This window comes from Lygodium microphyllum, chromosome 14 (assembly GCF_053477565.2).
Source record: "Lygodium microphyllum isolate KBCC chromosome 14, Lygodium_microphyllum_v1.1.10, whole genome shotgun sequence".
In the NCBI taxonomy this organism is placed as follows: domain Eukaryota; kingdom Viridiplantae; phylum Streptophyta; class Polypodiopsida; order Schizaeales; family Lygodiaceae; genus Lygodium; species Lygodium microphyllum.
This window is the reverse complement of record NC_141148.1, coordinates 14,824,115-14,846,988: the sequence shown is the minus strand read 5'-3', so window position 1 is coordinate 14,846,988 and position 22,874 is coordinate 14,824,115. Positions and strand designations below refer to the sequence as shown.

General features: G+C 39.6%; 1 protein-coding gene across 2 annotated transcripts in view; it reads right to left on the bottom strand.

Annotated features, from left to right (window-relative positions):
- Positions 1 to 22,874, bottom strand: part of LOC148025346 (NADH:ubiquinone oxidoreductase, 17.2kDa subunit) — a 75,123-nt gene that overhangs the window by 20,343 nt on the left and 31,906 nt on the right. For both annotated transcript variants that reach the window (XM_087692387.1, XM_087692386.1), the window contains exons 2-4: positions 15,860 to 15,886; positions 15,673 to 15,761; positions 15,466 to 15,575 (exon numbers count right to left, since the gene is read on the bottom strand). In XM_087692387.1, coding sequence (XP_087548513.1) covers positions 15,466 to 15,575; positions 15,673 to 15,761; positions 15,860 to 15,886 — 226 coding nt within the window. The remainder of the gene's footprint in view (positions 1 to 15,465; positions 15,576 to 15,672; positions 15,762 to 15,859; positions 15,887 to 22,874) is intronic.

The window sequence follows — 22,874 nt, the reverse complement described above, 5'->3', positions numbered from 1 at the left end:
TTTTAAGCAAGTCCTCAAGTCTTTGCCACATATCATAAGCAGATTTAATTTCTCAATCTTAAATAGCAAAGTGTCTGACACAAAAAGCTCTATAGTAGAGTGTGCAAGCTCATCTAGCTCATCCCACTCATCTTGATCCACGGATGTTCGTTTTATACATTTTGCCTTTACGGGCTTTACATGTTTCTTCTGCACCAAGACATTATAGCACTGCTTCTGCCATATAGCAAAGTTGTGTGCATCCTCAATCTTCTTAATGTGCAAAAGATTGTTGCTACCACTGTTGCCAACCATGATTCACAGCCTAAAAAATGACTCAAAAGTCAACAAATGTAAGCCCAACTGTCTAACAAGTGACCAAGGTACAAAAAAAGTACCAACCAGCAATGAAAAACCAAGTAATTGCAGAAATTTCAGATCTGCAAATCAATTTTCAGATTCACAAAATATGTGCTACAGCACACCACAAGTAATTGCATCTTGCCATGGGCTAATACATCAAATTGCATGAGAAAGCCCCAAAATTTAGCTGCAATTTTCGCTCCAAATTCATCATGGACACAAATTTGACTCACACGGTCAAAAGCCCCAAAATTTCTCTGCTCAAACTACTCAGATTGCATCAAGCATAACTCCTAAGTAGATTCCACAATCCAATTTTACTAAAATTTCGCAAAAGCCCCAAATTTTTCCACGGTCCAATGTGCTCAATTTGCATAAAAATTGTACTACAAATGCATGTCAAAAACGAATTTGACACAAATTTTGCAAATTTTGCGAAAGCCCCAAATTGCGCAGGGTCCAATGTGTCAAAATTTCACGAAATTATACTTGTCACAATGCAATTTCCACAAATATATGAAAAGCCCCAATTTCTGAGACCCGAAAGTGTGCAAATTTTACTCAGTCAAGAATCTCCGGAGTCCAAGTATACGTCACACGTCCCAACTTTTAGGAGTAAATGCATGCGCAATCTCTAAGATTTGTCAATCTATGCTTACACGCACGTGACAACCCGAAAATTTGCTAAAGGGCGAACTTTTGAAATAAACGTGATTTTTTGTCAAGAAAAAAAAACATGGACCTGTCTACGGCTGCTGCACGGGACCAATGCTTGACCTGCATTGACTTGCGCCGACCTAGGAACTGCCGCCGAAACTATTGCATGACTATCGGTCATCTCCACATGACCTGCACTAAACCTGCATCTAACTGCAAACACTGACCTACAACTGATTGTGACCTGCAACTTGCCTGTGACCTACGCCTAGTCTACGTGACCTGCAAACCGATCAGAACTAAAGTCAACATGTTTCTCTCTTTATGTGGGATGAGCTGCTACAGCTCAAGCGAACGTTGGGAAGTGCGCTCTGATACTAGTTTAAAGAGCCCGATGTGCAATGGAGATGCCATGGTCAACGATGGCAATGGCAAAGAGAGAGAGAGAAACGTTAGCAACAGTAGAAAGTAGAGACTACAAAGTGAGAGATGCACGATGTGTGGGTACAAAATAGAGTGTACCTCTTTTAGGTTTTAGAGATAGATATATGTAAAGTGCAAGTACTAAGGGTGCATTCACACCGTATACATATAAAAGGCATGGTGGCCCTTTATTCCCACCAAGTAGTAGCAGTTGGATCAGAAAAACATTGAGTAAACTCCATTGCTGAAATCATATATGCATTATTTTTTGTGATCTCGAATGATAAAAAGCCCTCACACAGAAATGACCATCAAGCTCCAAAGAGAATACATGATTTTTATAAACAATATACAAGGAGAAGTATTTTTCAAAGAACCGTGGCATGCCTAGAATGACATTGATATGATCGAGGCTCATAAGTCAAAAATCCATGATCTACTAGTACCCTTAGATTGAAGAATCCAAGTTTAGCATCATTCGATTCCAGTAATCCATTGAAGGGCCCTCCACATATTGAACATGATAAACTCATTTAGCAAGTGTCATGTGGAGTTGCAGTCTTTGCATCAAGCGAGAAGAAATAAAATTATGAGTAGAACCATTCTCAAATAAAACTATAGTGTCTTGGCCATTTATATGCCTTGTGACCTTTAAAAGATCAAGCAAGCCAAAAACAGTTTTATTAATAGAACTACTGTTGCTATTGCTAGCATTAGCAAAACACTCTTCAAATAAAATTTCAAGAGAAATACTTGGAGCCTCAAAAGCATGTATCGAAATCCTGAGAGTAGACTTAGTCTTTTTGTTATTGGGACACTCACAATCACCGCAAAAATGACCCGTTTGATAGCAAGCGAAACAACGATCCTTCAAGCAATCCTTGTCGTTGCAAGTGATCTTATGCTTGCCATCTTTTTTCTTATGTAACTTCGAAGTAGGTTGACAAGTTGCCGCCGGGATAGATGACTTCTTCGACTTAAAGATTAAGGCAGCTCCATGGAAAACCCTAGTCAATTGGCTGCCCCTACTTGCAGCCAAAGTATTATGAAAGTTCTTTGCATATCTATAGACGTTCTCGAGTGAGTAAAGAGGATTGCAAAGCAACTCATTTTGGTAGTCCGACAGCAATGCAAAACGATAACGCATGTAGAGCAGTGGTTAAGGATGGTCCAAGGCCTTTGTTTTATGCAATAAATCTTTGAATTTCTGAGAGTATCTATCCACGCTCTTCTTTCCCATATCAAGCTCAAATAATTTTTGAAAATTTTCAATCCAATCATCGGTCACAAAACGTTTTCAAAAAACGGATTGAAATTTTGCCCCAAGTCACCGGCTTAGGGCATAAGCCCGTCCACCAAGCATACGCCTTCCCTTGTAACACGATTTGTATCTACCCAATGCGTTGGACGTCATCTAATTGATACAAATTAAAATACACCGTCCACTTGACCAACCATGAATCGATGTTCACCTCATCACATTCCTTCTTTTCTCCTTTAAAGGGATCACATTGGAATTAAAGACACAACGTCCTCATGGACTCGGGCATAAATAGAAAATGGGAAGTGCGCACTTCGACTAATTGCCACTGCATTTCCTTCACTTGAGCTTACAGAATCTCCACAATGGACAAATCTCCTTGAAACTTGAAAGAAGAAGAAGCTTCGCGATGCTGCCTATACATGTGTTTGAGTTCGGGGGAAACTAGACGAGCATCCTCCATGTGCTAAGGTTCAATGGAAACAGGTGCATCAAAGAGAAACATTCCAAGAAAAATCATAGTATCAATAAGAGAAAGGAGTAGAGAGAAGGTAAGAAGTTTTGGAAAAATAAGAGACGTTGAAGCTTGGAGACCAAAGAGCACGAGAGAGGAGAGCAAATCGTAACAAAGACAGTCTGCAAAACTCGAAAAATTGTTTTGTATTTAATGCAAAACACTCTCTTTTTTTTTGTGGTTGGGGTAGGGGGGACAATAAGTTGGGGGGCACCTTATGGGGTTAGCTTCGATCTTAAAGAAGATGCCTTAAAGTCATTTGACTTTCAATCGATGCTTGACTTTAAAAAAAGATCGAAGAGAATATGAAGTCAAAAAAAAGACATACCACTTAATGAGAAGAACGCATCCATGATACAGAAGGACACGCCAATAGCTAAGAGCCTCACGGCTACCACGCAAGCCCATCACTCAAGCAAATCGTCCCCTCCCACTACCACGCAATCCTTTTTCAAAAGCACCCACGGTCCACATGTCAATGGAAAGTCTGACAAGTAATGAACAGTTCGTCAATTTGATGGACATCTTGTCCACCATCATCTGCTTCATCTTATTCATCCCCCTCCCTCGAGCTTCCACGTGCCTCCGCTTGCCTCTAATTCACCTTCTCTGACACGGAGCAAAGACAAGGAGCCACCAACCAACGCACACTCAACAAATTCTACCAAATACCAGCTACCCTCCCCACCACCGAGCCCCCACCAGCCCAACCGGCCTCCCGACCCCGGGGGACCACCTTAGAAATAGCCACAGCAAGAGGCAAAGCCCGGCGCCCACACCCCGCCGGCCCCATCCCCGCAGAAGACACATGTCGAAGATACAAGGGATACTACGCCGCCATCGGAGGGCTCTGCCCTGCGCTTTAGTCTCTCCATGTTAGACCGACCCAGGGGACATCCTAGGATGAACACTCCAGGAGCAGTTCCACACCGCACTGGGAGTACCTCTAGATTGTATCTAGTCTAGGTATCATTTTGTACCTACTCAATTTAGTTCAACGTAGCATAAATGTTAGCTTCACTAGGACTTTTGAAATCTCCCAAACATTTTGTATGCAACATTTTGGTCTCATAGGCCAACTTGGCTTGTTGTAGACGTTAATATAACTTTCTTTCTTCTTTCTTTCTCTCTCCACACACACACAACCTCTACAAACATTGATAGTAAATTTTACTACAAGCATAAAGATATTGGTGGTACACAATTTTATTATAATACTAGCGTAAACATTAAATGTTAATTCCGAATTGGCATTTACTATTACATTAATATTAAAAGTAATGCTAGTATTAGCATTAAATAAATTTTGCTGGTAAAGAAAATTTTATGCTTATCCAAGCTACAAGGTTTCAGCATCTAGCATTGGTCTGCCATAGCCCTAGAGTCGCAACTCCCCGAACTTTGATGATCAACTATCAAAAAAATCCTTATGAAAGCATAGCCCCAACACAAAACCCAAGCACGAGTACAAAACAAGAAATATACCTTGTTTTCGTACCCACCACCCACAACACGTCTCCCATACACACCCCTCCCGCCAACAGTGTCCCATACCACCCTTAACGAGATAAAGATGCACCTATCAAGCATGAACCATCATTTTCGTACCCACCACCCACAACACATGCCCATCATGCACACCCCTTGCACTAGCAGTGTCTCATGCCACCCTTAACAAGATAAAGGCATACCTATCAGGTGTATACCATCACGGTTCCACAAACAAACGCGATTTTGTGCACGTCATTGGATCTCATGTCCAATTGCAGGCTAACACTCTAATACCAATGAAACGTCCCCCTAGGATCCAACATACACACGAGACATGACCCAAGCCAAACTCATCATAAAAGGAATTGGACATCAAACTCACCTCCCAGCATAGAGCCAAATGGCCTAATCTCCAATCCTCATAGCTAGCAGTACTCTGTGTTACGATCACATTCCAAGGGTTCGCGTCCCATACAACCAGCCCACGCTATCCTGGTGTATGGATGGGTTAGTAAATGGGCCAAGAGTCTAAGAGTGGCGATCACACAATGAATGTGCATAATTGGGCCTTGAGTCCTATTAAAAGGACTCAACTACCCTAACGCCGAAGTGCCCTAGTGCATTCGCACTAGGTAACTTCATAACCACCATGACAAATGCTACTAGAGCGTCCATCCGAATGTCCACGAGCATAGTAGCAGACCTAGCTACCCATCTATCATACCTCTTGCTACATGCTAGCAACCATCTTTCCCTTGTTGGAAACCTGATTATAAAGTCGTACAAACCTTTGTACCAACACACTTAAATTCTTCAATAACATAGATTTTACATGTAGCATTAGAAGAGATTTGACAGCATACATGATACTGCCAAACACTAAAATCACAACACATGAGTTTCAAAAACTTTTCAAGATCAAGTTTTAGAAATCAATATAAAAGAGTACACTATGCCATGAATGATGATGCCAACAATATAGACTCGTACTACGTAATATAGACTCAAAAAAAAAAGTTTCCTTCACCATGGTTGTAGCTTGCTAGAAATAGAGAGGAATAGCAGCAAAAGGGGGGAAAACCAGCTCTAATGATTGTCGGCAGTGAAGGACAAATAGAAAGAGGGATAACTTGCTAGAAAGAACGAAAAATAGCTGCAAATCTGAGGGAAAACAGCTACAAATAGTGTGGACAGGCAAGGAAAAAGATTATGAAACTGAAGAATGAGGGATTTAGGGTTTAGGGGCTACACACAACAGTAGATCTACAATAGGAGAAGCAAATAGCACCTAAAGAGAGTGAGCAGCAAGGGGCTGAGAAGAATAGGTACAAACTACACATGCACCTTGTGAAGTGAAAAAGAGGCCCGAATTGGAGTAGACCCTACGTATCCCAAAACTGTTGGCTTGAAACATTTCTGTCCATTTCATGTTTCCACTTCGGACCTCCGGAATGATGTTTCAAGCAACTATGGGTGGCATCTTCTTGCTTCATTGTAACCAGTTTGGAGTCCTCCTATAGCTGTGTTTCCTATGGACATGCCCCTTCCAATAGTGCACAACCTCCAACCCCCAAATGGAGAGGTGTTATCTCTACCGTTGCTGAGATCTACGTTTATGCTGCTGATCACTCTACATTGCTTCCATCTTCATCAAACCAGCTCGCCTACATCACCGACATCTCCGAAGGATTGTGTTTTGCTCCTTCTATTGCTAACCTTCATCACTAGTCTCTTCTCCAAAATCTTTGACTAAGCATGATAATTATCCAAAAAATTACAGCCATGAGCACTTACAAGAACTGGAGACAAATTGAGGATTGAAGATAGGCAAACAAAACCTCCCCCCGAGCCCCATGCCGAGGAAGGAATGTATTTCTACTCAACCTAAGTCCCTAGGGAAAAGCTCAATTACAATCAACCTAAGAGTGAGTAGTATTTCTCACTCTCACAAGTTAAAAGATCTTGTAATGCATCACTTACTATGCAAAAAAAACAACAGATTTTGTTACAAAATAAAAGTAGAAAGACGGGAAATCGGCATTTATTCATTATTGATCAGTAATACATTGGTATGGGTTGCTTCTTATTCTTGAAATTAAAAAAGAGCTCGAAAAAGAGATGTCACAATGAATTTGGAGATATTCGATAATGATGAGTAGAGAATGAGGATGGAGATGGATGGAGCCAACTTTAGGGTACCTTCAACTATTGTACAAGAGCTTACAACCAAGAAAACTAATGTAGAATGAGGAGAAACGAGCTCTCATTATAGAAAGAAGGGAGAGTTAGTGTGACAAAAGAAAAGGATAGATGTGACAAGTGGTGGAAAGCTTGGAAGCTTGTGTGACAAGTGCCCTAACACTTGTCTCTTCTCTATGGCCTTCCATTTTGGACTAAGGATTGTCAAGAATAGAAGCAAAAAGTTTTAGAAAGCATTGCCAAAACACAAAACTTTCTATTTTCAAAATTGTATCCCCACTTTTTAGGACTATCATTATTATGCCAATCCAAGGCTCCTAAAATTTAGGAACCCTCCCAATATGGATATCATGCGAAAGATCTTTTTTAGCACATTAACAGAACCGTGCTAAAATCCTCATACGAGTTTTCTATGCAAAAATATGCAAATTTGAAGCTTGCAACCTACACATATACATCGTAGAAATATTTCGTGATCATACCATCTTGTTGATTGTAACTATCTATTTTGGCACATCTAGTCCACACTTCAAGGCATTAATCATTTCTCTGTGCGAGCCTAACCCTAATATGCTTGAGTTCCAATCACAAGTGCCCAATCGGGTCATATAGGTAAAAGTGTGTACTATCTTTTTTCTAGCCCACTGCATGTGCCCACCATAACCTGTGACCACTCATCAATGGCCAGCTCTAATGTACTTTATATATCTCATTAGAGGTAAGAAAACAAGTTCAAATGATTAAATGTGAACATTAATAGAAAAAATACAAACTTTGTATATATAGTGTTGTGATATATATCTTAACAAGTGTTGTTGCCTAATCAACGAGGACAATGCAATCATCTTCAAGCTCTAATCAATGATACCCATTCAACTTTGATCATCACAATATCAGTCCTAAAGATACGGCCACCCCAAGGCTCTCTCTCACTCCACTATATTAGCATTCAACATGATGCATTGAGCATTATTCATTACTTCATTCTTCTTTTGTGTTTTTGAGTTCTTTGCCATAGCATTTGTCATATATACCATGTTTCTCCCTACAAACCCCACCATTTCTCGAATTGGTATTTGAGCAAAGCTGCATAGAGGGCTAAACATCCTTGTTAGTGAAGACAAATAAAAGTTGCGAATACCGGCAACACTCAAATTCTAGATTCTTCCTCATTCCACTTCATCATTTGGGAGATACCATGATCTTATTCTTCCTCCCATCCTTCCTTTAAAGATTTGACAATTTGTGCCAAGGCTTCTCCAAAGGCACAAACACATGCAAGTGCACCTATCATGACAAGAATGGTCACTCCACCAAAGACTGTTGTCATCAATCTTTGCTTCCTACACCACCGAAGTATATGCATCCACCCCTAGCCTTCCTTGTGTTATCTCCCCATTATGGGCAACAAAGATGGTTGTGCATCAGTATGCACAAGGCAATAAGACACAAATGATATGCACTAAGCCCTTACAAGCAAAAGGAGGCTCTAAGACTTTTAAGAGATAATAAGTTCCCCTTCTTGGAGACTACCATGATGAGCTACAAAGGCTTCTTCCACGTAGCTTCTACGATCTTGGACTCCCCAATCCACTCCACCAATAGATGGAGGCTATTGGCTACCATCTTTTCAGCAAACCAATCCACCAAGAGACAAAAGTTGTTTGACTCCTATATTGGCCTAAAATACCACAACAACATAAGAATAACAATCTATACAGAAACCTACCCTAAATACTCATAATTCAGCAATAAATTTCCTCACTTAGAAAATGATAGAAAATAGCAAAGAATCTTGAAGAAAATGGTACAAAAATTCGAGTGACATTGTAAACAATAGAGGGAAAACAATGTCCTAAAAATATTGTAGTCTACATTCTTCCTAAATGAGGAAATGATAGAAAAAGGTATTCAATTTTTACGAAAATGGTATAGGATTTCAAGTCGCATCATAGACAACCAATAATAGTCATCGTCCTGAATATTACTATCACATATTTCCTGAATGAAGAAACCATAGTAAATGACATCAAATTTTCGAGAGACTGAGATAGACATTTATTGATGACCTCAACAACCCCAATAGGGTACCATCTTGAAGGATTTCGATTACATATCAAAGATAGATACAAAAAGATGCATACAAGGAGTTACCACCAAGACAATCACCCTTCACGTGATATTTAAGAATCGATTCATACATAGAAAACAAGGCATCTACATGCATACTAAAGTTAAGAGTGTAATTCGAGGCTCAACACTTACCCCACAGCCCAATGGATGCTTGCATGGTAGCCATGACGTGATAGAAAACAAGGCATCTACATGCATACTAAAGTTAAGAGTGTAATTCGAGGCTCAACACCTGCCCCACAGCCCAATGGATGCTTGCATGGTAGCCATGACGTGAACCCACATATCCCTTCATCCAAATTGAAATATAATGCAACCAATTCAAAGCAATATGCCATGGCTAGAAACCCATTAAATATAATGACATCCATAGAGCATCATAGAGAATGAAGATATAGAACCATGACTGAACAAGTAGATCACCACTCCACTGACAAGTAGTAGTTACATCAATCAAGAAAATTTTCAATGACGCTCCAACATCTGCATCATAAGAGATGAATGGCAATGTACCACACAACTTGAATCTCGAACAAGAAATTGCATTACTAAAGAAATATGCAAGATAATCCACCAAAACCTACAAAAGAAAACAATACATAACTACATCTGCATCTACATCATAATCTTCCATAACTTCATTTTGAATCATGTCATCTACAAAGCATTGCTTGGTATTGATCCAAACTGATAGAACATGTATTTGCTGACTTTCCAACCTATTTTTAGATTCTTGAAACTTTTCATCTTCAAGTTGTTGCTGTAATCATTGTTTTTGAGATTGTTGCAAAACTTTCTACTTTATATCCTGCATTTTAAAATACTGCAACACTTTCCATTACTATTGTACGAGCTCGACTTGTAGTTTCAAGAATTCACATTGCAAAATATCAGGTTTCTACATTCCATCTTATAAATTTGATACTACCACTAGACTTAAGCACTCCTATATTATTAAAATTTGATGGAGCCCTAAAAATTCATCCAAGAAGCTGTACATCTCATATCCCACAATATCATTGAAAAGAAAATTCATGAATAGGATTGAAAAAATGTCAGAAATTATTGCTACATTTAATTTTCGTTTTTGTATGATCAATTTGGCATCCTTCTTCAAGTTGGTTTAATGCTAAAATACCGTGGGATCAAAGCCTTTCATGTCAATATAATTCCATGCAAAATATGTCTTGAAATTCCTTACACAACTTTATGAGATCTTTCCTAAAATGCTCCTCAATATAAATTCCTTCCACTACGTGGATCCTTGAACTGGGCACTACTTGGAACCTTGAACTGGGGTACTAGGTCCCTATCCATGCTCCGTCATTTGGTTGGTAAGCAGAGTCTTCCAAGGAACGTGTTCCTAAAGGAAGTAGCAAAAGCGAGATGAGTGATTGAAGAGGACATCACATATAAGCTAGTTGTACAATGTTCCACCTTTGAGCCTAATTAGGCACCCGAGTCAAAAAACAAAAATATATGCTTACTTTGATGGGTTTAGCCTCTCCTTCCTCATTCAAATTAACCTCCTGTACTTCGCCACCCACTCTTTCAAAGCTTCTCATAGTGTGTTCACATCTTTGCTTAGTTTGAATAATAGCCTTCTGTCCTTCTTCATCATGCACATTTGAGCTGTCCATACACCGAGCTTCCTCAGTTTCCTAATTTTGATATTTCCCTTGCTATTTTGATTCAAGATTATTAGTTCCAAAATTCTGAAATAATTTATCTAGTTCATTCCATGAACTTTCCTAAACTCCAAATTGTTCGACTTGCACAAGGATCTTCAAGATGCTATCCTGACCAGTTTTGATCTACAAATTTAATAGTTTGTTGTTCAGGAACCTTATTTTCAGCCATAGTGGACTGCTCTTGGTACCCTTTAATAATGATGTCCACCTCTATTTCAAACACTAATACTATGGATAATTTTTTCTAAAGAAACAACTCCTCCTCATCAGCCTCTACTTCATCCACCAAACTAATTGTTTGTGCATACACATCCTCAAAAAATAACATCTTGACTTGGAACATGAGAAAATACTAATTGAGTATGCAAATCAGCAATTTCATTATCCTTCTCAAAAACAACTTCCTCAAGAGCATTAATAACCTCAAAACAATGTAAAACTTGGAATTTCATTACATTCTTGGCATGAGAAACCTCTTGTTGAAGCAAAGCTTTCTCTTTTTAAAGTCAATTGATAACAAATAAAGCTTCAACTGCTGCAATTTCTAATGCATTCCTTTCCTTTTCCAACTCTGGAGAAAGCTATTGCACCATCGCATTTGAAGATCAATTCATGGAGCATATCCCTTGTAAATATTCATCAAAACCACACAAATGGAATGATTTCTGTAAATCAACCTGAAAGTTTACAGCAGCATAAACTTGCTGAATTTTTTCATGCTGAACCGTATAATGACCTGAAATAATATTCAGCATGCTGAAAATGATGAATTTGGCACTACAGGTAATGGCATTTCAAGTAGTTGCAAAGCCTCTTCATTGAAATCTAGCTTCCTTGCTGATTATCCTTCTCAAAACCAATTAGAGAACCAAGAAAATCATCCATAATAGCAACTTCATTGAGAAAACCATTATCCTCATTATTTTCATCCATGACAACATCATCTTCTTGAACATATAACTGATCTTCTTGATCACCAAACTGATCCATTTCCTTAATGATAACTTCATTACTTCTTTCATCTTCAGTAAAACTGATTGAAGATTGATTATGACAATTTACAAGAAACCAAAATATGAAAAATACCTTTAAGTTGTTGATGCAAGGTATATGATGCTCCACTCTCCCATTGGTAAGCTCCTTTGTTGGGTTTGGGGCACTCAAGGATCCTTGGCTACTTTAGCTCTTGTCCTCTCTTACTCCCTCAACCTCAATCTTTGGCAAAACAATTGGTAAAGGATCACAATCATCATTATCACTTGAACTTGAGTCCAAATCTAAAACCAAAACATCTTCATATTTCTCCTTAATCTTCTCAACTGCTCTAAGCAATCTCTGAACATGCTTCAAACTTGAACAAGACTTAACTCTGGCCTTCATGGTCATCATGCCATTCATACGCATTATCAAGTACATTCTCAAAAGAACTCAGTGTTTTCCATGCTCTATCCATCCTTGAGCCTAAACCCTCCTTGCAAAAAAAAGCTTCTTGTGGATACCATTGAACCGCATACATAAATCAACCATACAAAAATACTTGCAAGCTTCTCTTCAACCACTGCCCTGAGTCTTCAGGTTGTAGGTCTTTCTCACAGCTTCATGCCTTCAAGAGCCCATCAATGATGAAGTACAAAGTTTTCAATCTATGATATTCAGGTTATTCCTGCAATTTCTCTAGTTCAAGTTACCTAAAAAACTCTTTTGCAAGTATTGCCTAAAAACTCCTATATTTACCAAATTTCTCTATCTGATCAGGTTGCACATTATTCCTATCATTTTTGCATGTCCTTAGACATTTCAGCACTTCAAGTTATTCCTAAAACTGTAGCTATTTAGGCTATTCTTGAAATTTTTGCATTTCAAGATACTTCTAAAAATCCTTTATTCTTTTCCCCAAAGCAAAGTGGACAACCCTCTGCTTCATCTTCTCCCTTTTCTTCTTCCTTTTTTGTAATCTTATCTTCTACATCTTCATATTCTTCATCATTAGCCTAAGGACTATTTCCTGTCAATCTATCCCCATCATTCCATTCTCTTGGAATTGCTCTTGATCTCCTCCTTCATTGGTGGGAATCCTTTTTGTTAGTCATCCTCTTCTTTTCCACAACATCTTGAATATCTTAATTGAAGAAAACTCCCAAAACTGCTTGAATTGTAGAAATCTGTCTACATGCATGTCTGCCTTGAAATACCCTAAATGTTTATCTACCTTGAAATGGCCTCAATGTCTATCCACCTTCAAACAACCCAAATGGGGCATTTTAATGTAGAGATGACCTAACAACCTCCACTTGTAGAACTGCACGAAAATGGCTGAAGATTCAAAAATAACTGAAATTCAAGAAACATCATAAAGCTTTGTTATGAAAAAAGAAACCATATCTCCTATGCCTTCATGGAAAAGAAGACCTTTCTCTCATCAGCAATTACATAACTACCATGAGTCTCTTGCAAGTTTCCTTCTTCTAGGCTTGATACCTAAATCATGAGTGTAATGTAACATGAACCAAGCAAGATCACCAAAGTGTATTAGCCTATCTTTCATGGAAAAGAAGACCTTTCTCTCATCAGCAATTACATAACTACCATGAGTCTCTTGCAAGTTTCCTTCTTCTAGGCTTGATACCTAAATCATGAGTGTAATGTAACATGAACCAAGCAAGATCACCAAAGTGTATTAGCCTATCTACCACAGCAACATAAGAATAATAGCCAATGCAAAAATATGCCCCAAATACTGATAATTCAGCAATAAATTTCCTAACTCAGAAAATGATAGAAAACAGCAAACAATCTTCAAGAAAATGGTACAAAAATTTAGGTTACATTGTAGATAATATAAAGAAAACGATGTTCTAAAAATATTGCAGTCTACATTTTTCCTAAATGAGAAAACGATGGAAAACAACATTCAATTTTCAAGAAACTGGTATAGGATTCTAGGTCACATCATAGAGACTCAAGAACAGTCAATACTGTCCTGGATATTATTGATCACATATTTCCTAAATGAAGAAACCATAGTAAACGACATCAAATTTTTAAGAGATAGAGATAGACATTTAGGTTGTAACACCAACAACCCCAATAGAGCACCCTAAAGGATTTTGATTACATATCAAAGATAAATCCGAAAAGATGCATACAAGGAGTTATAACCAAGACAATCACCCTTCACATGACATTCAAGGGCTATTTCATACATAGTAAATAAGGCATCTATATGCATACTAAGGTTAAGAGTGTAATTCGAGCCTCAACAACTCCTTCAACTTTACAGGCTGTTCCATTGCAAGACCATGGCTCTTTACCACCACCTTCAACTCTACAATCCACTCCACTAAGAGATAGCCTGTCATCCACTAGTAGCTCTACAAGGGCCCCACATTCCCACTCCTTTGTATGACTCCATAAGCATCAACTCCAATGAGGACATCAAGGAGATCATCTGTGATAACTCTCTCACACTTTTGGGCTCTCTTTCATCACACTCAAATACCTTCTTTGGCACTTTTGGAGCTCATTTGTTAGTCATCTGACACATCAAAGGTCATTATTGATGAGTTTTTAGATTCCCTATCTTCTTCAATGGGGAGTCTTCCTACACTGCAAGCTGCCCATTTGTCACAGATCTTGTCATCAGAAAGTTGTGTTTGTTATTGCCAAACATTCTCAAAAGCTGCCAACTACATTTCAAGATCCATCCAAGCATGATACTCTTTAGCTCATACTCTCTACCCCCATCCTTGAGACACAAGAGTTCAAGGTTTAGTATTCACCTTGTATAGTGTGCTTACTACATTAATCGTTGTATTTATCATTCTTCAGATTTATTCATCTTCTATGTTCATTATCTCTAAGTTACCCTAACCCTGACTATGCTTCTTTATGAGTCTGTGCATTTGTCGTACGATTGCGTTTATATTTTGTAGTCAAGCATTTCTTTATAGTGTACAGCATCTTCATTGAGCATTCATTAGATTTTGTTTATCATTAGTTGTACATTTGCATTTCTCTTTGTTTGCTCTAGCATTTCATTGCATTGTATAGTGGCGCTTTGAGGTAATAATTCATGAGTCATGAACTCACTTCTTCAGCCTTAACTTCTACACCTATAAGTCAAAAATGAAAGGCAGATGCTGAAAATTTGGGATTTTGGGAGGAGAATAACCATACAAAAGCTATGATTTAGCCAGTTATGCATTTGCTTAGGTCTATTGATGATATGTGGTCATGCATTGGAAAGATTTATGAGGTTATGCAATGCATGATTTAGCGATTGGAGGAGCTAGAGCCTAATACAAACAGATTGGAAGCTCTTAATTACCTATGCATTGAGAGATGAAATGCCTACTACTCCCCCAATTATATTTGTTTTAGATCCACAGTAGCAAGGAAGCATTTAAGTAAATGAAAAAGAGGTGCCATTTTGTTGAGGTGTATCTTGGAAACATTGGTTCTTAATCCAAGTTTTAACCTCGTTATAGATTGCATGTGAGAGACAATACAACTAGGTTTGCTCTTGATGTGCCCTTGCTGATAAAATTTTTTCCTGTGCATAACCTTGGAGATAAGGTTCAAAGCTAGGATTGGTTCCTAGTTCAGCTAAGCCTTAACAGTTCCTGGAACCCAAGTTTGCAGGGCAGGTTCAAACTTGTTGCCAGTCCTTGACATCTTAAACTGTAATTTAATTTCATACTCTCTTCCAAATCATTCTGCTGGCAGCAGCATAGCAAGATGATAAAGATTGGTACCTGTTCAGGCAAATGATCTGTCATATAGTGCAGCCACCCATGCCAGTCAGATGGTACAGTTGATGCATTGTAATTCTTTTTGTCAGCATAATCTACCCATCTATGTCTACCTACAAAAGCAACATAGGTAACCTCGACATAAGTCTACTCTAAATGGCAGTTCTACTTTTGGAAGGACCCAAGAAAAGCCTACATGTAGAGCATTACCAAATTGTGCAGTCAACTTTTCATAGTACTTGTTACCAAATTGGTCGACTCCTACCAGTCTTGATCCTTGGCTATGCAGCTTAGCCTCCCTGTCAGCAAAACTCATTAACAATCAACATTCTTCTTCAAAAGATTTATCATTCAGGCCCAGCTAAATGTAACTATCAACAGGGTGCAATCTACTCACATCAAGTTTCCGTCTCGAAGAATGTCCCTGCATAGCATAGATGGAATTAGCCCACTGAATGAGTAACTTGGTATAGTGGAAATTAAACTTTACACGGGTGAATGACCAGCAGATAATCATGTTTTGAACTTTTCAGCATGTGTAGAAGGTCAGTATGCAGATGGCCAGCTTTCAGGCCACTTAATTGAAGTTTTTTGGCAATTTAACAGATGAGCCTCTAGTTTATATACACGCGCACACACACACACAATCCATGAATTCAACATATTGCCTTCTCTCTCTCTCTCTCTCTCTCTCTCTCTCTCTCTCTCTCTCTCTCTTATTTCATGAAGATAATTAAGTAGTAAATATTTACATCAGACCATCAGGTCAGCAAAGAAAAAACAGACACAAATGAAAGTCTACCAAGACTCTGACACAGAAATATCACACAGAAAGGACAGCTAGTGTGGAGCAAACAATATCCAGCTAGGGAGCAGCAATGTCAAGAAGAACTAGATCAGCTGACACCATAGAGGAGATTTGCCATAACACTAAACCACGAACATGGGCCACATGACCATGGATGCCCGATACTGAATCAAAAATAAAGGCATTCCGAGTACGCCAAATATGCCACAGGGTTATCCATCTAAGGAAATGGAAGAGGCAGGAATAATCTGAATGCAAAGTAGACATAGTGTCAAAAGATGACGTACCAGTGAGACGCGAATGTGATACAAGGGAACAAGGGTGCCATAGCACAAGGAAGATGATGAAGAACCACAATGTCCTCTTGAAGGGGTGCGAGGGCAGTGGAGAAGCTGGAGAGAAGAGGTGACGGACTGAATGAATCAACCGTGAAGAATGAGTGACAAAGGCAACCTATAAATAGGCAAGAGACTATCTAGGGTGGTGCCTGAAGGGAGGGTGTAGCTATCTAGGGTGGCACCACACTGTGGGCGCCCAGTCCCTTTTTGGGGTTGTCCACTGTGAAACACAAAAACTCAAACACAAATAGAAGAAGGGAGAGAAGAACACAACTCTGAAGTGAATGAATACCGCAAATGAATGTAAGTGTGTACAGATACTCAAGGGCAGAGCAGTGTGTCAGAGAGTGAAGTCCACCGAAGATGGATCCAAAGTCTATGACAACCAGTCGAACTGTGAAGAGAGAGCAATCTGCAAAATGCTGACACCAGAGGTTGTTGGAGACAAAGATGACAGCTGCAGAAGGGTGTGGTGATGTCAGGCTGCTCCTGATGAGTGCAAACGCAAGCAAGAAGATGCCGCCAAATGGAGGAGGAGCAGCTACACTGTCGCCAGGCTAATGGAGACCCAAACATAGGCAACTAGAGGGTGTGGAGACTGACGCCTGGCTTATGAAGATCAAACGCAAGCACCAGCTGATGGTGGAGAGGCTGGTGATAGCAACTGGAGGCCAAACGCAGCCTGGAAGGAGATGCCAAACAGTGGACGATAGCTGGAAGAAGGTGCCACGGCACTGCAAGGCTAGAGGGGCTACCACGTGTGAGTTGACTAATGGCTGCAATCTGCAAAAACGAGATGAACTCAATGGAGAGTAGCATTACTACTAATAGAATGTTTGGGTCCTCCAAGTAGGGTTGTGTCTATGGCACACAGACATTGTCATAAGAATATGTATTTTTTGAAACCTCACTTAACATGTGGATTAATTTTTAATCACATGATTAAGTAAATGATGCACATGTGAGGTGCAACTGGGGTTAAAGTAAATTTACGAGCTCGGGACCCGAAGAAATCATGGGATGTCAAAGGTAAAAGTTACTATAAGTTATGCCGCACAGATACTTGGTGGTATCTGATGCCACTTGTTGGCCTAGGTCATCCATTTGACCATAAGTGTCAATTGGTGACACTAGAGAAGTGGCGTATAATGGTACCTAACGCCAATCTGATGGTCAAAGATGGCGCAGAGACACTCAAGAATGGAAGTTGCCTAGCCAATTTAATTATTGGCCAGCCAGATTGTTTTTTAGGGCACCAAAATAATTATTAGATTAATTTTCAGTATTTAAAGACTGAAAATTAATATTTAATTATGAAAAATGCTGAAAAATCATTTGGGAAGATTGCCACTTGTGAAAAATGCCCACGCAAGACTGAAAAACGTCTTTAGAGGCTCAAGAGAGGCATTTCTATAAATTCAGCTTGCAAGAGAGAGAGAGGAGAGGCTGTTGGCCTGATTTGCAGCCATTGGAGGACCTTCTCAGGTAGCCAGGGGCAAAAGAAGACCAATCAACAACAAGAGAGCATCTACAGGCTGTTGAGGCAGGGCAGCAACAATAAATGACTGATTTTCTTCAGTTCTTTGCATCTACATGCTGTTGTGGCAGGGCAGCAGTTGCACTTGACTGATTTTCAGTCATTCTTCGCGACAAAACTCTAAATTTTCTCTCTCTACATCTTTCCCTCTCATCTCCCAGCCATGTCAGCTATTTCTCTACTGTAAACCCTAATTTACAACAGAAATTATGGTTTAACAGTAGCCTTGGGAAGCGTGCCAGAAATTGAAAGCTCCAAGACTTAGATTCAACAAAACTAAAGGTGAATTTCAGCTGAATTCAGGTGGAGGACTAGCCAACCATTGAATTTGGGGCATTTCCATTGTCCATGAAGTGGGTGAAGGCCAATTGAGTGCCCGAATCAAAGGGCAAAATAGATTGAAGACTTGCGAGTCACTTTGGGACAGCAAGGGGAGTTGAAATACCAAAAGGGATTGGGAGAATCCTATTGTAAATCAACTTTTTCTTCAATAAAGCTAAAGAAATACCGAAAGGGGCGACAATTTTGGGGCCAATCGGGTGTACATTATCCAAGAACAGTAGGTAAATTTGTATTTTCAGATTTGCATTTATTGTAGGCTACTATAATTAAGTTGTAATTAGGGATTTACCACCCCATCCATGGAAGGAAGATTGGTTACATGGTTCCATCGCCAGGATACCATCAAATCCTTTGAATTGGTGGGCCCATGGTACTTGATTGCAACTTGGGACTATTGCATTATTGCTGAAATTGTTCTCAGCAGTGGATTACAGCAAGCATGTCTTCACATGGTGATAGGGGATCAAGTGGAGAGGATGCATCACTCCTTGGTCAATCACATGGTGAAGGGGGAAATGCAATGACTGATGTTGGGTATGGTTCTCAGCATGGACAGCATGCTGAAAATGTGGGAAATGACCCAAATGTTGGCACTTCAATGCATTAAGAGGCTGATGACTAGCAAGGGGCTAAAGAATTTGATGATAGCTTCAAGGATCAAATGCGTACAGCAGCAAATCTTTTTGCTGAATTGGCAAAGGATCCCTAGTTTACTCGATTCTTGAATGCCCCAAAGAAGAACAACAAAGGCAAAGAGAAGAAGACACCTTCTACAACTTCGGGACAGTGACAAGAACAGAAGGAAATGCCTAGGCCTTCTTTAGAAGAGCCCAAAATGCCTGATGAGCACAAACAGTTGGTATCCGTGGGGCAGCAAGTGCAAATGCATGGCCAAATTGGTAGTATCAATCCATAGGAACATGGGCAGCAAGGCAATTATGCGCATGCAAGCATGAGACAACAAGGATACTTTGGTGGTGGTATCATTTTTATGCTATGATTGGACAGGCACCGCATACGGCAATGTATGGCACAAATCCCTATAGTATACAGCAGCCAATGCATGGCTCACAATACCCAATGTATCTAGGTAATGCAAATGGAATGCTTAAACCCATGTATGGTAGCATAAGTATGATGCTTGGGGCACAAAGCGGGCCATGTGGATATGTATCGGCACCCCCAGGGACTGTTGAAGCATAAGGATTTGGTGTTGGTCATGTAGGTGCTTCAAATAGTGTTGGTTTTCATACAAATACAGCCAATGCACCCTTTTTGCAGCAGCCCATTTATGATAACTTGACTCCCATAGGTCTGTCGAAGGACTATGATGAAGGTGGCAAAAGTGTGAAGTTTGAGCCTTTCAGTGGTGCACAAGATAGGCTGAAAGCACTTGTTTTTATTCAGTAGTTTGATGCAACCTATTCTAGAGGCAACTTCACAGAGGCATCTAAGATACGCAAGGCAGCCACATTTTTTATAGGAAATGCATTGCAATGGTGGTCTACACTCCTTATTCATGGGAAGTCACCTACCACTTGGGTCCAGTTCAAGCAAATGTTTGCTTCAAATTGGTTAACAAGTACCTTTGAAGTAGACATTATGACAGCTTGGAATCACTTGAATTCCAAAGACTGCAAGAACTTGGATCAGTATAATAAGAACTTTTGGGATGCATTGTTGCCAGTTACTTCTTATCGCACAGTATCCCTCCATGAGCAAGTGGAGAAGTATATTTGTGGTTTGCCAAAGGAATCAAGGATTTTTGTATTAAGTCCATTGTTTCCAACATGTCTCAGCTTATAGAAAATGCTGCTACAGCCGACACATTGCTGCGTGTAAGGATGCAGGATTCCACGATGATGATGCCAAGTCACATGTCAAAGAGGCAAAGGTTGAGAAAAATGGTAAATCTAAAAATAAAGCTGAAAATCGGGGCAGATCTGAAAAATAGGGTTGAAAAGAGGAACACATCGCAGAGAAAGAGTGGGAAAAGTGATGCATTGTCACGTAAACCTCAGTTGTCGACTGTCAATATGGTTTATCACACTGAGTTGGATGCCATGAAAGAGCAATACATTGCTGATTCAAACTTTGCTAACGTTTATGATCAACTTTGCAATGGCCGAAGGCATGGACACTTTGTATAAGAGAGATTTCAGATGATGCATGGGCGACTGTGTGCCACAAAGCAATTAAGGCCTAGAGTTATCATTGAAAGTCATGCTCCTCCGTATGCAGGACATAGAGGTATTGATGCCACGCTCAAGGCAGTGGAGCATTTTTTATTGGCCAGCTTTGAGGTATGATGTAGAACAGTTTGTTAATACATACATCATATGCCAGAAGGTAAAGCATGATAGGCAAAAGATGCCGGGTTTGTTGCAGCCCTTGCCTATTCCAAATAGACCTTGGCAGAGCATTGCAATGGACTTTATTTTTGAGCTTCCTAAGATACCTACAAGGAATGATGGGATATGGACTATCATTTGCAGGTTTAGCAAACAAGCCCATTTCATTCCAGTGAGGAAGAAAATAAAGGTTGATCATATGGCACGATTGTTTTTACAGCACATCTTTAAGTATCATGGTATGCCAGATTCGATCATTAGTGATCAAGACCCCCGGATGACCAGTTTCTTTGAGAATATGGGTACCACGCTAAAATTATTATCATCCTTCCATCCATAGACAGATGGTCAATCTGAGGAAGCAAATTGCACAGATCTTTTGAGATGCTATGTTTTAAACCACAGGACACAATGGGAGCAGTACTTGCCCTTGGTTGAGTTTTATCACAACAACACAATGCATAGTTCTTCAGGCAAAGCTCCATTTGAGGTGGTAGAGGGTGGTAAGAAAGTACCCCCTATTTTGCACACAAAAGATACGATCTTTGAGTTTGATCGCTTTGTAGAAAGCATGGATGTAGCTTATCAAAATGTTAAGTATGCACTTCAAAGATCATAGGATAAGCAAAAGAGGGCAGCTGATCGCCACAGACGTGCTTTGCAATTTGCAGAGGGTGATTTTGTATTGTTGTGTTTAGAAAAGGCACAGCTAAAAAGTTGAAGGGCAAAGAGCGATTGTATCCAAAGCTGTCTATGAGATACTCTGGGCCATTTCAAGTGTTGGAGAGAATTGGTGATGCATGCTATAGGCTGAAATTGCCTCCACACTGGTGGATACACAATGCCTTTCATGTGAGCTTGCTTAGACCTTTTCATGGAAATGTGCCACATGATATATTTGCTGAAATTCAGCCAGAGGTTCAAGAGCTCGATGAAATACTGATACCAAAGCAGATTTTGAGACACAAACTGAGGAAGATCAAGAGTAAGGTTTCCAGAAGGTACTTGGTGAAGTTTCAGAATTATTCACCAATGGATGCCAAATGGATGGAGGAGGATGACTTGGCAAACCATCCTCACTTGTTGCAGCTTTACCTTGATACTTTCCAGTTAGAGCCGGACTTTAGTTTGGGCTCCGTTAGGTTCAACAGAGCAAAGATCCAGAGTATTACCTGATGCTTGTGAGGGAGCTAGCACCTCCGCTCCTCAGTTATGGACAGCTCTAGTATGTAGTGGATCTCGAATGTATTCAGCATGCATCCAAGGTACCGCATTGACAGTATGTTTGCCATGAGGTCACTACTTAGTAAACTAGTCACTATGTTTGGTATGCAGATCGGTATGGTTTTCACAACAGCTCTGAAACTGTACATTTGCATCCGTTATGCTTGGTGTGTAATCAGTTATGCTTGGAATGGCATTGGTTATGCTTGGTGTAGCATCATTTAATGATCATCAAGGGCTGATTATCGAATGTTGGTTTTCAGCGTATGATCATTAATATTCGGTGGTATTCAGCTCAGTTTTTAATCAACTTGAGAACCGTTTATGGTCATTTTTTGGATCAGCTTTGCATCAGTTTTTGCATTGATTGTTGGTCAGTTTTTCCGATGAGTTTGTGATCAGATTGGGGTCACATTTGCAACAGTTTCTGATCAGTTCTCAAATCAGAAAGTGATCAATTTATGATTAGATTATGCTCAGTTTTCAATGGTTTATATCTAGTTCCATGGACAATACCATATGTTATGATGCCATTGATGTTTTAACCATGGTTTATGCTTGGTTTTCGCTATACTATGGTTTGATTTTCCCGCATGAGTTGAGCTCATGAGAAATGGACATGTCACATGATAATCTGGCAATGTTTTTGAGATTCCTTGTGAGTCTTATGTTATGATATGTTAGTTGGTAATTTTCAGCATATGTTGGGCATATGGAATGGTTGAAAAACAGTGCGCAATGTTGTGTTGACTATAATGCCCTATGGAAAATTCCAGTGTAGTACTTTGCTTTTGATGCATTTGGTAATGCAA